At 42.3% G+C, this 16,117-nt stretch overlaps 1 protein-coding gene across 3 annotated transcripts; it reads left to right on the top strand.

Moving 5' to 3' along the window:
- The first annotated feature begins 8,259 nt into the window (after positions 1 to 8,259).
- GMNN (geminin DNA replication inhibitor) lies at positions 8,260 to 14,481 on the top strand. 3 transcript variants are annotated; one of them, XM_041484835.1, is made up of 7 exons: positions 8,260 to 8,319; positions 8,969 to 9,033; positions 10,712 to 10,810; positions 11,286 to 11,418; positions 12,101 to 12,183; positions 12,258 to 12,368; positions 13,976 to 14,481. In XM_041484835.1, the coding sequence occupies exons 2-7, from the start codon at positions 8,977 to 8,979 to the stop codon at positions 14,177 to 14,179; spliced, it is 687 nt and encodes a 228-aa protein (XP_041340769.1). In that variant the 5' UTR covers positions 8,260 to 8,319; positions 8,969 to 8,976; the 3' UTR covers positions 14,180 to 14,481. The 3 variants fall into 3 exon arrangements, with proteins under 3 accessions (XP_041340769.1, XP_041340770.1, XP_041340771.1); XM_041484836.1 differs by lacking the exon at positions 8,260 to 8,319 and adding an exon at positions 8,600 to 8,641; XM_041484837.1 differs by lacking the exons at positions 8,260 to 8,319; positions 8,969 to 9,033 and adding an exon at positions 9,349 to 10,471.
- Positions 14,482 to 16,117: the final 1,636 nt, after the last annotated feature.

Genomic DNA, 16,117 nt, shown 5'->3' with positions numbered 1-16,117 from the left:
GGGGGGGCGAGGCACTGCTGGGGTCGAGGCAGAAGAGCTCAACCTCGGTAACCACCGTGGACACGCCTTGTCGGGAATGGCAGAAGGCAAAGTACAACAGCGGCTTGGAGCGTCTCTGAGCTCTCACCGCGCCAGGAATCCGCACTGCCCTGCACCTTCTTCCCCTCCACCCCCCGCGGTCACGCTTCGTGTAACCGCCCGCTCGCCCCGCGTGGTGCCCGCGGGACAAGGACCCGGATGGGGCTGCTCAACGCTGCTCTCGGGGGGGGGCGGGGGAACGACGACGGGGAGGGCGTGAGGCAAACGGGAGGGAAGAGCCATGCCCCACCCCTCCCCGCCCGCCCCAGGTGGTATGTGCCTGGGGCAGCTCCTCGCCGTCCCACCGGCCGAGCGTCTGATCCCCAAATTCCATCGCCTTGCGGGAATACTTAAACTTGTTCCAGCCTTAAGCGTGGTGGTGTTATAGGCACACAAGTCCTGTAGTGGCATATTTTGTGTAATTTGGTCCGTCGCGGTTTGTATTCAGCCCGACCCACCTAAGCGAAGTAAAACTGTAAATAAAACAACAATTAAAGTCCAGCATGTGTTCAGAGCTGACATGGCGAAGGGCGTGTCTGCAGCACTGATCTCGCCACAGCAGCCAGTGTGACAGTCTGTGTTCCTCTGTGGCGGCCGCAGCACTTCCCGAGGAGGCTGGCTAACTTTGATAAATAAGTAATTGCTGTTCCAGAGACACGAACCTAATCCTTGGAGAGAAGTAAGCAGTTTTATTTCTGCAGTACAAGGACAGGCTAATGCCCTTCTTCCCTTCCCGTTCTCTCAAAGGAAGGAGGAACAGCAAGGAAGCAATGGACGCGATGCGAGGACACAGCCTGCTGTTGAGCGTTCTCCCTGTGGGAAGGCCCAGGGCGAGTTGGAGGAATTGCCATCCCAGCACCAGGTCCGGTCATTTGCTGGCCCATCCCTGCATGCCAGAGAAACCTCCTCGCTGTCCGACATGCCCTGGGCCGGCAGCGCAGGTTCTTGCGGGGGAGCCGAGAGCTGGTGACTGGCTGGTTTGTGCCACAGCACGGCACGGGCTGCCAGGGTGGGTGAGGCAGCTCTCCCACCTTTCCCTGGAAGCTAGTGCCTGTGACTCCATGGAACAGCGGCGATATTACAGAGATTACAGGCAGAAGACAAGTGCGGGCACCGTCTCTCACTTGATCGTGTTTCAAAGACCATGCAGCATGCCAATGGCACTCTCCAGTAATTCCACCATTTCAATGTTTGGTCCCCCAGTCTCTTAATTGTCCTTGCCGATCCCCCTTGTTCTCTCCTAGCCCCCAAATCAGTTATTTTCCTTTAGCACACATTTCCTCTACATACTTTCCCTTGGACAAGTCTCTCCTGGCTGTCTTAGAGGCAGGAGCTGTGTTTAGCACTTGGACTTCGTTAATCTTCCCCGGGTGTTAGTCAGACACTCTGATGTGAACAGTCCTCTTGCCTCCCCTGGCACAGACCAGAACATTCTTCTGTTGTTTGAACAAGAACAGAGCAGAAACATAATTTTTACCTACTTAGAGATTGCTGTTCAGCCCTAATGGGCAATGCCGATTGAAAATAACCCTTTATTTGGTGGTAAAAAGCAAGGCAGGTAAATAGGATTACATTAGCTCCGCATTTCTGTGGCTGTTTCAGCCTGACAGAGTTTTTTTAACTGTAACATCAGTCTGTCCTTAAGGAGAGCCACGTTTAGATAACTGCTCTTCCAGCCAGTTTGGTCCAGTTTTGTTTTCCACGCTGCCCTGTGCGACATTTTGTGCTGCAGTCTTGCGCCTGCTGCTATTTTAAGCCATGACTCACGCTTGGCCTGTGACCCTCTTTGTGCCAGCACAGCGAGAGCTCGGCACCGCCTGACCAGGGGATTGCTCTGGCACAGAAGGCCCGCGGGGGAACTGGCACCTTGCCCGCCTGCGGAGGGGAAAGGAAGGCGTTTTCTTCCAGCCCAGGGACTCCAGCGGCCCTTTTGAGTGTAGGGATGCAGTCACAAGGGATCGGGCAGCTGCCCAGCCCCAGGCTGAGGAATGCGCCCAAAAAATTTTGTCAAATGTAGTGCTGGTGTAAGAGCGCTTTTTCTTCTGGAGGGCTTTATAGTAGAGCTATGAGGAGAGGAATATATATACTTAGATGAAATATACATATATAGATGTGTGTGTCTGTGTGTGAAGGAAAAGGGAGATCAAGTACAAAGTATTACATGTTAAGCAGCCACCACCTGTCTTCTGCAAACTCAGGCTGCTCAAAGCCTTTCAGAAAGGGAAGGGGAGCTGGAAGCACTCCAGGTTCCTTCTGTAAAGACTGGTGCTCCTTATATAGATAACTTCCTTTCTTTAGCAAGCTCAGAGATTTTTTTTCCCCTTTTGCTCATTGTCTAGTAAAGGTACCTTGATATTTACACAAATGAGTAAACTAACCAACCCAAGTATGTTTATTATACATTTACATGCAAAAATTTTGCACTATTAAATTCATGAGTAGTGGCTGAGTCTTGCCCTACTTTTGTATAGTTGTGCTTCTGTTTCTGCATCATGCACAATGATGAAGCTTGTAGGGTAGAAAAATCTCAATCTTATTTAAAACATATGTCAAAAAGTAACATCTCTTAATGAAGGGAGAATTAAGACTTAGCAAAATAAATATATTTGTAGACCATTGATCCATAATTCTCTTGACTACATAATTGCATATTATTGTTATGCTTCATACTGGTTATGCAATGTTGCATCATTTATAAGAGAAGCTTGTGGCCCTGGAAGCTGGGTGTGTATTTTGCAATTATAACACTCGATCCAATGACAGACTGCCTCTCTTCAAATCTAATTTAAAACAATGTAGGGCTTATCACTGAGGGGAAAGGAATGTGCATGTTATACAAAACAAACCTGACAAGTAGGTTGTGGCATTATGTGCAATAATAGTTCTCTTTTTTTAGGCTTAAATCCCATTAACACAGCAAAAATAATGTTTCTTGTGCATGATAAATCCAGGCTGAGTAAAACAGCCAGCAGAGTGGGTCAGCCTCTGCTTGGTTAGCACAGCACAGACAAATCAGCTGGTGTCCTAGAGGCTTTCCCCCAGAGTGAGGAGGACTGTGTACAACACCAGGTAGCAGCAGTCCTGTACCCTTGGAGGAGTCAGGTGCACACAGAGCCCTCTGAGCACTGGGGTCGCAGCATCCTGCAGAAATACAGAATCCACAGCATGGGAAATGGCCCGTGTGAAGGTAGTCATGTACTCTACCTGTTGCAAAAATATGTTCTTTGGAAGAGAAAGTGAGTAATGGAATTTTGAGAAGCAAAAGCTTAAAATATCTAGTGGAAAAAAGTTTGAAAATTTAAAATATCTGGTTGCTGGCTATGCTTCTCTGAAAAACTGGTATTTTCTAGTCACCATGTTATCATATCCTCACTGTTTTCAGTGAAACCAAGCACTCCTTTGCATAATAACTTGTGTTTTTTCTGTAAATTAAAAAACATTGATAACTTTATAGATACACCTTGTCATTTTGGGTTTCTTTTTCCTAAAATTTCTGTAATTTCAGAGTCTAATTCCTGTTTTCACAATTACATGTTTACTCATAAGCATGTGGGCAAGATTGTACTTTAATGCCCCTGTTCTTTATTTCCAGCTTAATGATTAGTTACTAAAAAATTAATAATTTCCTGTTAATAATTAGTTTTTAATAAGTTGTCACAAATTGTTATGTATGTTATAGACATATTTAGGAAGAGATGAGATGGATTCTGTTATCTTTCTTCTGTACATTCCACATATACTGTACTGTATGTTAGAAGTAGAATCAGCCCTGAAGCTACTTCCTTCAAAAACAGAACTATGATTAATTCAGTGCCAAATATTTATGCATCAGACAAAAATAAATTAGTATTCTTTGTAAATTCAAACAAGACAAATTAGGTGGTAATTAAAACTTTTTCATATACTTCAGAACGTACTGATTCACTTTTTCCTGCATTCAGAGAAAACATTAGTTTCTAAGGCATAAGAGGAATGCTTTTGTGCAAAGAAATGTCAGTGTTTAATGTGTACAACATTCCTTATATTGTGTTCTGGACTCATTTAGAATCACAGAATCATAGAATGACTTGGGTTGTCCACCACTGTCCACTTCTTGTCATGATGGACAGCAGTGGACAGAAGAAAATTAACTCTACCCCTGCCAAAACCAGCACACCACTGCCCAGCTGGTGCTACAATATTAAGCTTCATTTGGCACTTCCTTATGTCCCACCTTCTAGTTTCAGGGTGCTGTGGTCATAAAATGGGACAAAAGTTCTTGGGCATGTGAGGTATTCATTCTAAATAATGTAGGTTTTATGTTTGATTAGCAGATGCTTGCAAGAATAAGAGTAAACTTTGAAAAAAAATTGTATTTGTTCAGTCTGTAAATAATATTCTAAATACTTGCAGTCAACAGCAGCTTTAGCTTATTATTAATTTGTAGCCTTTATAGAGCATGTTCAATTTTTTAATCTTAAAGCACTTTTATAAATTTTTTTTTTTTTAAGCTGTGGGTTAGGACCTAACAGTGTCTTAAAGGATGTCTTAGTGACTCACACAGTACTTAACTAGGGAAAAAAATAACCAGGTGAGATGCAGATTTTTCTTGTATCTTTTTACCTCTGAGGCACTCAGGATCACGGTTCACAGGACAATCTTTTGTTCTAATAAATGAAATTTGTGTGCTCTCTGGAGAGATCTAATTATTAACCGTGGCCATCACCGAAACCCAGTCTGCCTTATGAATTATACCTGGATTGTGCTGTGTACAAAATCCACGAGTTTCATTAGCATGCAGCCTTCAATGCTGATTAACCCAGGGAAAAGACAAACCGTGAATTTCTTGTGGGTAACACGCGAAGCACAAGAGGCGGAGGGAGGGGAAGCGTGATGCCACGCTGCCACCTACTGTCACCCGGCGGACTGCGGGGAGCCCTTTCATCCCTGAAATAAATATTGGACAGGAGGGCCAAGAGAACATCAGCGAGGGACCCCGAGAGCCACAGGTGTTAGCTGGTTCAGGGATTCCAAAGGCGGCCTCGGGGCTTCCTCCTTCCCCGGGCCCTTTGCAGGCTGCGGCCAGGGCAGGAGCGCGGTGAGACATTCCCGTGTCAGCGGCTCAGCGCCGCAGTGGCTCTCCCAGGGTGTTCCTCTGCATCCCAAACACTTACAGCCAGCGCTTACAGTAAGCACTAACAAATAGGAGCTCTTTTATGATCTTTGTGTAATAACGTAGTACACAAAATTTTTAAAAATCACAGTGTGGTTTACCTGTAGTGAATGTGGCAGGTAGGAATAAAGAGTCCTTAAGCAGCGCAGAGCTGGATCATTATCTGCAGAGTACAGAAAGGGCCTTGACAAAAGGCACGGTGTGACTGTCGAGTACAAATTCGTCCTTGCCCGCACTCGATTCACACAGCCAAGTCCAGACTCTCCCTCTGCAATGCTTAGGAAGTTTCCACACACTGGCAATACATGTAAGCAATACAGGACTCCCAAGCTGCTGGAGGCCACCTATTCCCACGTTCTCAGGCACATGAAGTCCTCCAAGGAGCTTTCTTTTCACTTGTCATTTGCTGTAAAAACTGATAACATTTATCAACAGCAATGAAATACAAAAGCTCTAAAAAGTACACATTCTCTGCTGCCATGAATAATCTAACAAATTGGCTGAGCTCTATGGGAAACCTCGGTGTGTTTGCTTAGGCTCACTTGAAGTGCAAATAGTCACAAGTATTCGTGACAGAGGGTTTTATTTTTTATGAAACAAATAGGCTGAAATGCATAATATTGCACTCAGTCTGAAGAAAAATGTATTCTGCTAGCATTGGGTTGACAGATTTTTGCATATACCCTAATCCCTGTTTAAATTAAAACTTTGGAACTTTGGGTACAAAAAGGGAATTATTACAGTAAAATAAGCTGAAATTTTTTTTTGAGTTTTTTTTGGGTTTTTTTGTTTTTTTTTTTTTTTTTGGTGAGGTTTTTATATCATTTTACTGGTTTCCCACATTTAAGGCTATGAATAAGTTTCTAATGAAAAACTCTCAGTGTTGTTTCTGAGATGGTGATGGGGTTCTTTACAAACCTTTTGAACTGAAGAGACTGAACTTCACCATGGGACATGGTGGTTCGTAAGAGGACATGTTCTTCAGCTCAATAAATTGAAGGAGTGGCAGCTTTGTAATAATTCTCCAGATTGTATGCCTGGAACAAATTAAAGAAGCAAGGAACAAATTAAAAGAAAAGGCAAACACGACTGTCACATCAGAACCATCTCCCATTACCTCGGACCTTTCCAATTACCAGTATCTCCAAAAGCAGTTATTTTATTTCTGAACTGTAAATCCAGCAAAAAATATTTTGTGAATTAAATCTGAATTTTGAAAAGGTAATGTCTGAGAAAGTTTCATTTGAAAATATAGTATTTACAAGATGTACAATTTATATATATTGCAGCCATAAAATGCACACAGTGCCTCTTAAGTATGATTTACAATAGAAATGTATGCATGCCTCTCATTTAAATGTTTTGTATAGTTTTTTACTGGATTTTAAAATTTCTGTATAAGAAAACATAAAATGTAAAAATACGAATGTTTTTATGTTGTGCTCATATAGGCACTACCTTTATCGAGATTTTTCTGAAAGGACATTCAATGCTGGTAGGATTCGTGTGCATATGTAACCAGTTACGCATATCTGCTGGTGTTTTGAAACCTGGAAATTTCAAATTTTCTTCCAGCATCAACAAGAATTAAACTAACCTAAGAGCATGAACTTTTTTTTTTTAGTACTGTAACAGAACAGTGTTAATTTAGAAGATGTTTCTGCATGTGTTATTTTCATTTGCTGTATAGAAGACAAAGCTTACTGAGGTGACAGCTTGCTTATGATACTGTAGTATTCAAGATAACAAGAAGGGACCTGACTGAAAAACTACAGGACATTATGGAATTGAGTGATGGGCAAATAGAGCAATGAAATTCAATGCAGATAAGCATCAAAGAATATGCATAAGAAAAAATATGTTAACTTCACATGTTGAATGACAAACTTTGAACTGGCCATCACTCAAGAATAAGATCTCAGAGCCGTGGCAGATTTTTCCACAGAAATGCCAGCCCAGTGTTCAGCAATGGCAATCAATTGCCAGACAGTTCACAAAAGAGCAGGAAGATGGAAAAGCTTTCATGTCAGGGATAGCTACATAGTCCTGGGAAAGACAACTGGAGAGCATTCTATGTAACAGTGGCCTAGATGAGGGCAGGTTGTTTGTTGTTCCTTCCAGTACAGGGACTCGGGACATCAAGTGACAATATCGGAATCAGGTTCAAAGAAAATAAAAAGGAATAAAAAGACGGTGTTCTTCAGACCAAAGGTTATTTGAGCTCTAGAGGTAATTGCCAAAGGATATTGTGCACAATGAAAATTTAAATGGGTCAATGAGACACTGAACAAGAGAGATCAGCTTTATTTCCTTATCCTTGTTTAAAGATTTCCTAATGAATCTTTTTTTATGTTTTGCCTTTCTTGCTTTCATTGGACCGTGACATTCTACTTAAAACATTCTCATAAGTGCCATAGAATTTATTTCCAAACAGGAGACGGACAGAATAGCAGGCTAAATAAATACTTCTCTCTGTAATTATCCTAATTTCTAATAGCTCCATCATATTGCTTGGGAAAAATGTTGATAGCTATTCTGCAAGACCTCGATTGTAAGGAATGTGTCCTAAACTCGACAAACTGTTTCTTCACAAGTCAGCAGAAGATACTATTATTATAAATAAAAGATAAATGTGGAAATATTTGCAAGAATATAATTGTCAAGTGGCTTCTAACAAATTTAAGAGCACTCCTTAGGCATAATTAATAAGAGCTGTAGTCTATATCGTGCCTAAAATTAGTGTTGTGTAGCAGTTATTGTGGCTGAACAATGCTAATTTTCTTCCCCGGTTTTGCAGGTTGTACCGTGTTTAGACAGGAGTGATGAGAATAAGCGGAGACGTGATTAAATCTGATCTGGCCCGACTCCTTTATGACTAAAACAAAAAAACCCAAAAGCCAGAAGCAAGCAAACCCCGCAGGCCAGCGCGCGCCCCCTCAGCGCCGGCCTCGGCGCGCGGGGCGGGGGGAGCGCGGCCCGCGATTGGCTCGGAGAGCGCCCCCGCCTCACGTGACCACCCGCGCGCTCCTTATAGCCGCCGCGAGAAGGTGGCTGTGTGTGAGCGCGTGCTGCGTGCGGAGCGGCCGCCGGTGAGCGGGGCCGGCGGGGGAAGGGAGGGGGGAAGCGCTCGGGAGAGGGGCGGGAAGGACGAGAAGACGCTGCTCTCCGTCTCGGCTGAGCCGCCGCCACCGGCGGCGGGTTGGGGCCGCGAGGTTCCGTGGCCGAGTTTGGGTGTTGGCGGGCTCCTGCCTCGCTATTCCCCATTGGCCGCGGCGGCGCGCGGGAAGGGAGGGGCCCTGCGAGCTCTGGCGGGAGCGAGGCCGCAGGGGTGGCCTGGGTGAGTGCCCGGTTCCTCGCAGCCATCCCTGTTGTGCGCCCGGGACACCTCCACCAGCCCTGCGAGCTCGCCTGGTGGGAGCAGGGCCGGGGGGTGGTGGGGATTAGTGCCCAGTTCCACCTCAGCCGTCCCGGGTGTGCGCCTGGGACACCCCCGCCAGGCTGCGGGAAGGCCGCTCCGCGCTGCGGCGGCGCTGGGCGCTGCCTTCCCGCCGCTCGTGTCTGGGGTGCAGCCTCGGGAGGGGCTCTCCAGGGGCCTACTGGCCACGCCGTGCATGGCTGACTGCTTAAGGCAGCCACGAAAGCTGATAATCCGAAATGGTCATGTTCTCCAACTAGTGTTGCCCGAACTTCAGGAGTCGAGGGATGCTGTATTAATTTTAGTGGTTTTTTCTATTGCAGTTGATCTCATGAATACCAAAATGAAACAGAAATTGACCACAGAAAAGTTCTCAGGATCTTTGGAGGTATGGGCTTTAAGGGCTTGAAGCTAGCACCTCTCTGTGTGACACAAGCTTCTCTGTCCACTGAAGGAATATAAAGGGATGTGTTGCAATGTGCTTCCACCTGGCTTATGTCCATTTGGCTTGAGTAACCTGTTGGCAGACATTGTGGCTTGGGAACATGCTGTCCTGCTTGGGTATATGTGCTTATGACTACTTTTTTTCCTATTGCTCAGCAAGTCCTTTTTACTTTGACACTGAGCTTACTGTTTCTCCGTTTAATTTTTCAGGGTTGGTTTGGTTTGTTTGTCAAAGACTGTGTGTCTTTGCTTACTGAATCTGTCTGGCTTATGCTTAGGGGTTGTAGGTTGGATTTTGTAGGCTGTTCTTTATGGGTGGGAATTTCTGAAGAGTTCCATCTGTCTTGTGTTGGACGTGTTTTTAACTGAAGTATTCAAGCAGGCAGTTCACTTTCTAAAGTCACCTTTGTGAATAATAGTTGCCTTGGAATTGGTGGAAATGCTTAAACGATTTAGGTTTTTAAGAGTTAACTGATTAGGTACAATCCTTAGTAACTTTTCTTGGTAAATCTTTTAATGTAGGCCCTAATCAGAATGATACAAAAGAGTATAAAATAGAGGCTAGTAGATTTTGTATGATGAGGCATAGTGACTGGAATGGAAGCTTCAGGTATTAATGAAAATTGCTAATTGATAGGTCTGACTTATGGCACTCTTGTCCGTCCCGTAGTGTCTCTAGGGTATGAATTGCTCGGTGTGGCTTTTTGCACTTTCAGTGGGTTAACTTGAGTATTGGCCAGTAATTTCTTGGCAGAGCATACTTAACTCTAATCCTAAGTAACAGCAAGCAGTGTCTGACACACGGTGTGATTCTTGTTCCCACAGCAGTTAATGTTTGTCCTTTAGTGGAACAGTAGGATAATTGGTGGCAGAAACTACCGTGGGAAATGCGAGCTCTTGTCCTGTGAAGTACGGTGTGAATCGGTGACTTTCTCACGCCCGTGTGGCATTGTATCCTGGCTGTTCTTGCTTGGTTGTCTGCCATTGTTTGCTATCCCATGGTGGCAGTGTAACCAACCCAATCAGAACGCTTTGATGCAGGAAAGAGGCATTTATGCATGATAGCAAGGGTGATAAACATACTGGTTAGACCAAACAATAGTCTGTCTGGATTGAAGCAAGGAATTTTTTGATCCATTTAATGAATAATGAAAGTAACACATCTGTTTAAATGAACACTGTTTGATGGGGTGTCCACAGGTCACAAAAACAGCTGCTGCCTGATGTGCCTTTACCACCTAACCTTGCAACTGCAGTCGCTTTTGTCCCTGTCCCTGAGGGTCTGAGACTGCTGTTCTCAAACTCCAGTTTGAGAGGTCCAGCTAAAGTCACTGGACTTGAAATCTAATCATAGTATTTCTGCTGAAGTTCTTTTATGAAAGGTAAATGTTTCCTAAGAGGCAGGGATTGATCATAGCTTCATGTGATTAAGATCGATCTCTGGTAGAAATAATTAAATCCCCTTCCTTACAAAAGCCTTAATATAGGCTATGGTGTCTTTTTTTTTTTTTTTTTTTGAGAAGATGAATTATGTGTTACCTTAATGGAAGCATGGTGGAGTCCTAATTTTCAGTTTATGTAAAGAAGAGTGGCTACTGTCTGACCCATTTTTGTCTTTTCAGAAGTACCTCACAGATAGCACATGCAGTGCTGCCCGAAGACCGACTCTTAAAATGATCCAGCCTTCAGCAGCTGGTAGCCTGGTTGGCAGACGTAATGAGGTATAAACTAAAAGTTAATCTGTAGATATGGAATTATTTCTGGTCATAGGGAAATGCTTCTGAGCTGTTAACTGAAAACTAATCTATTTGAAAAAAATATAATGTGCTAACTAGAGTGACACAAGCTTAGTATCATGAGGTATAAACTAAAAGATAATCTGTAGATATGGAATTATTTCTGGTCATAGGGAAATGCTTCTGAGCTGTTAACTGAAAACTAATATATTTGAAAAAATATAATTTGCTAACTAGAATGACACAAGCTTAGTATTGTTGTACTAATAAACAATATTAAAACCCAGCAATTTCTGAGTTCTTTGGGTATTAAGGAAGGTGTCTAAACTAAGAACTATAATGTGAAGAAATCAGGACTTAGAGACTTATTTGGAGTCATGAGTGTGCAGGCTTAGAAGTTTGTATTTTTGTGTAGGCTGAGATGTTCCTCTAAACTTAAACCTGCCCATGTTTTATGCAGAGGAAATCTTCAGTCAGAAGGAAACTCTGGAATAACAAATTTGCCTCAAAGGCTTGTAAAGCTGAGGTGTCTGTGGACAAAGAGCAAGAGAATGAGAATGATGTCATTCAAGCTGAAGATCTCATGATGAAAGGTATGTGGTAATTCCTGAAATGTTTTCTTGCACTTTAAATGCTATGCTGCTGTTGGAGTGCTACTTGAAACATATTTCCTTTGTCATTTAGACAAGGGCTTTGTGGGTTTTTCGTAATGTCTAGCAGGAGTTGATGATGCTTATCCTCTATATTAAATAAAGTACAGATGTCTAGTATTTAAGAAGGAGTTCATGACAACCAGAAGCTGAGAAGAATTGTGTGCAGCAGTGTTAAGGAGTCTTGTAGTTTGTTATTTTGGTTGGGCTGTAAGTTTTCCAGTGACTAATAATTAAGTTGAAATGAAAGCCTGTTTTGCCACAGCGTGTTGTGTACGCAGTTTCTCAGAACCATTATGCCCAGTGTGGACAGTGACTTGGAAGTAACACTTCTGTCTTCCACAAAGTGCGCATTCAGAGCAGCGTTGGCAAACGTGGCCGTTCTTGCAGAGCCTCCTGCCATCCTTGAGGCAGCTCCTGAAGGCGCTGTGCAGCCATTAATGCAGTGTAGGATCTGTTTCCTGTAAACTTGGGTCACTAATTGTAGTTCTACAATTAATCTTTGAAAATAGAATATGGAGTGAGTTTTTAGTATCACAGATAAAAGAATACTTGTATACAAGTTAGATATCTCAAGATGCTCTTAAGAAATCAGACTTATTGTAGCCTTGTTGTTGTTGTTCAGGAGATCCTTCGTCTCAGTATTGGAAAGAAGTGGCTGAAGAAAGGAGGAAGGCTCTGTATGAAGTGCTTCAAGAAAATGAAAAGGTAGCTAATCAAAGATGCCTAACTGTTACCTGGCTCTTGTCTTCCTCTTCTAACACGTTGTTATCTGAACTCAGTTGCACAAAGAAATCGAGCAGAAGGATGGTGAAATTGCCCGCCTAAAAGAAGAAAACGAAGAGCTCATGTCCCTTGCTGAGCATGTGCATTATATGACCAGCGTGATTGAGGTACTTAAAGCAATTTTCAGTTAATGTTGTAGAACAAAAAAGTGAGAAACCAGCCAAGGTATTTATAATGAACCATGACTTCTGTTATATGTGCTCACATGATTCTTCATTTTAAATTGCTCTGACCTGTTCCCTGCAGAATTGCTCTAATTCTAGAGCCATAAAGCTCCTTCTAGGATATGAATTTTTCCCATCTTAGAACCTATAGGAGTAGTGAGAGTACTAAGATGGATGTTTTCAGAAGGAGAGATTCAACCTACTCTCTTAACAGAATTAGGATTTGCATGTTGGAGATTGCGATAAGGGAAGAGTTGATTTTTCACTTTTTTGGGATGACTTAAATTCATGTCCTTAATAGGTTGGTAGTACTGGCTGTGTCCTTTGAGAAACTAAGCTTGAAACAGTCACAAAGTAGAATGGTGAGAGGGAGCCCTATGCTCTCTAAGGTCAAGGTTTCCTTGTCAAGGCACAGTGCCAGTTTCACTGCCCAAAAAGGGCTGCGTGCAGTCTCTGGGGTTCATAAACTCATAAATTTCCCAACAGCTCCCTCTGAGAATTCCTTGGGGCAAGTAGTTGTGTCACGAATTCCATGGCTCCTTTAGGAGGAGTGGATTGTTTGTAAGAGCCTCTGAAGCTGTGATAAATACATAGATAGGTATGGAACCTTGATGTTGTGGCTTTCAGGTTGTTTTTGCAGAGATTAAGCTCTCATTAAGCTGGGATATGAAGCTGGGTGCCTGGCAAATACTTTGAGTCTGTAATGACTAGACTGGGAAGTGGAAACAAAACAAAATGTTATTGCAAGTAACTTGTTTAATCAAGAATTGGACTTCATCAAGAATTAGACTAAGACAAGTTAGTTTCAGTTAGTGCAGTTTAGTTCAGCCATGAAAGACTGTGTTGCTACACTTGAATTGTTTTGGTACGTGGGGGGTACTGCTTGTTAGTGATATGTCCACGGGCAGAAATTACATTGTTTGAGGACTTGAGCTAATGTACTTGGAAACTTCTCTACAGCTTCTCAAAAGTTATGATCACTTATTAGTTGTAAGCTACTCCCTCCTGAGGCTTAAATGAGCCTTAAAGGATACATCAAACAACCAGAAGCTTCAAAACCAGCCTCTTTACAGTCCTGTTTGTCTTCCTTAGATCAGGTTAGGTGAGGAACTTCTAGATTGATCAAGTGCTAGAGACTGCTGGTCTTAAAGCTCATCTCAGCTTAATGTAGCTTCATCATCTCTAACTAAAAATGGAATAAATTGGTTGAAATTTTGTTTTTTTTCTAAAATTAAATTTGTAGGGTACTGTAGTAAATACTTAACTTGGGAACCAGTTCCCCGTGGTTTAGGTTGCCTGAGATGAAACCTGTCCTACTGAAGAACCTGAGAAAAACTGAACAAAGCAAATGTGGTTTGCAAGTTAAGAGGTAGTAATTTGAGTTGAACTTGTATATTAAGATTTTTTGTAACTGAGGAATGTTTTCATTATTTCAACGACCTCCAAATTAAGATGATTAGTTTGCTTAATTTAATATGCAGAGTCTTATTTCACTATTTCATAGTTAAGTAGAAAAAATGTTAAATTAACTGTGTTCCCTTCCTTTGTAGAGGCTAACTGGGCAAGCACCTGACAATCTTGAGACACTGGAGAGTCTGGCTCTAGAGGAATCCAGACAGGAAAATGAAGAGCATGACTGTGGAGACAAGGCAGACAGTCCTTCTGAAGAGGAGCCATCGCAAGTATTGTCTGGTTTAAGGGAGAATAGATCAGATCTTCCTTCAAAGGAAGCAAGCCATTTGCAACTGGAATGACAACCTTTAAATAGGCTTATGTATGTGGCTTTTAATTGCAGACTTCCTCTTGAAAGGATATATTAAACCTCAGGTATAGAAACTCTTGTGGGAACATTACAGATGTTGGCATTTTTAACTGGAATTATGTAGCAGTGGGAGGGGTATCTGAATACTGCATGGAAAATTTACTACAGGCTGCATGTAGTTGCTTGTATGAAACGCAAATACTGTGTATTTCAACTGTTGTGTAAATATCTTTCTTTTCAGTTGGTCTGACAGGATGCATGGAAATTGATAAATAAATCTTTGCATTACCAAAATAATGTCTTAATTGACAGGGGAATGGTTAATCCTTGGTTTAAATCAGTTATGGCTCCTGTAGATGGAAGCTTTCAAATTTTTGGGGGAGAATGCCTGGGCAGATTTTAGGTTTTTTTAGATTTGCAGAATTCTGGGGAACAAAATTGCCTTTTTTTTTTTTTTTTTTTTTTGTGGATGGAGAGTGGGAGAAAAAGCAAAAATGTGCAGTTTGTGAGGTTTCAGAAAATCTTCCTGGGTAATTAGAGTCAAAATCTAAAGGTCAGTTAGATTTATGATTTTCAAGGTTTTTTAAATTAATTTCCTCTGCCTTCTAAGGAAGCATTTTGCAAGCTGTGTAATGAGAGCTTAAGTAATGGGTTTATGAAGAGAAGGTGGTGTATTCTTAGTCCCAGTAGCGGCTGTGCTGAAAACTATAGGTGGAAACAAAACAGCCTATATTTCAGAGCTGTTCTGAAAGGAAACTGTTTTCAAGGTACTGCTCTGGTATTTACCAAGAAATGAGAAACCCTTTTACCAAGGTACTTAGGTTCTGAAAGGTTTACACGAATAGAAAGTAGTCTTTAAAACCGTGAGCGCCCTATCTGGTATCTGCATGGGCTGTGATGGAGCAGGAGAGTAAGTTTGATACAGATTTTCCAGTACTGAGTGAACTTGGGGCAGTTGTTCTGTAACAAGGCTTTAACAATGGGGGCTGTTGCCATATCTTGGGAGGAGCTTAAAGCTGAGTGGCTTTTGGGAGGCAGAAGTGAATAGAAGCATCCTGGTTTGTGGATTTCTCTGGCCTTGCCAAAGATGGTTCCTTCAGGGTATGTGTGAATGGCTCTGGAGCTATCAGATTGGCACCTTTATATTCCTTCTGTTTTGCTTCCTGTGGCTGTTGATAAATTAACAGATGTTTTACAACTGATTTCAGTTGTGACATCCAGGAAATGGCAGAAGCCACTGTAGGAGGTAATACTCCTGGCTGCCATTTTACCTCAAGCATGCTAACTAGAAAACGAGGCATCACAATATCTTGTGAATTTTGTAGTTTTATACAAGATTTTATCTTCCAACGTGTAGCCACTGTAGGAGGTAATACTCCTGGCTGCCATTTTACCTCAAGCATGCTAACTAGAAAACGAGGCATCACAATATCTTGAGAATTTTGTAAGCACAAGATTTTATCTTCCAACGTGTGCGCTCCAGGGGGTGCTTAGACATACTTCTTTCCATCACAAGATGAAAAGGTGAGAAAGGTGTGTCCTCTGTCTTGCACTGATGCTGTCTTGAAGAAGAAACAAAACTGGGTGCTGAGCAAATGATTTAACCTTGGTTTTCTGTTAAGGAGAAGTGGATAATGGTTGTTAAGTGACTTTGACCTCTCCTATCTCACATTCTAAGCAACTTTCTTAACAAAGTAGTTCAACATTAGTAAATATGGAAACAAATTTCATTTTGATATAATTGTTTTTTTGCAGTTCAACTTAGTTTAAGTTGATTGTTAACTCCAATTTTTTTAGAGGTGGCTTTATTTTTAAACATCAGGCATACTGTATTTGCAGAGGCTGTAGAAGGGAAGGAAGGACTGTGGCAGGACTAGCAGACCTAAATGAGACAGCAAGTGCAACCTTTCCATAACCTTTCCACTATTTC

Source organism: Pyrgilauda ruficollis, unplaced genomic scaffold (assembly GCF_017590135.1).
Source record: "Pyrgilauda ruficollis isolate IOZ18807 unplaced genomic scaffold, ASM1759013v1 scaffold68, whole genome shotgun sequence".
In the NCBI taxonomy this organism is placed as follows: Eukaryota; Metazoa; Chordata; class Aves; order Passeriformes; family Passeridae; genus Pyrgilauda; species Pyrgilauda ruficollis.
Note: the sequence above shows the minus strand (reverse complement) of the source record. Positions and strands in the feature narration are given on the sequence as shown.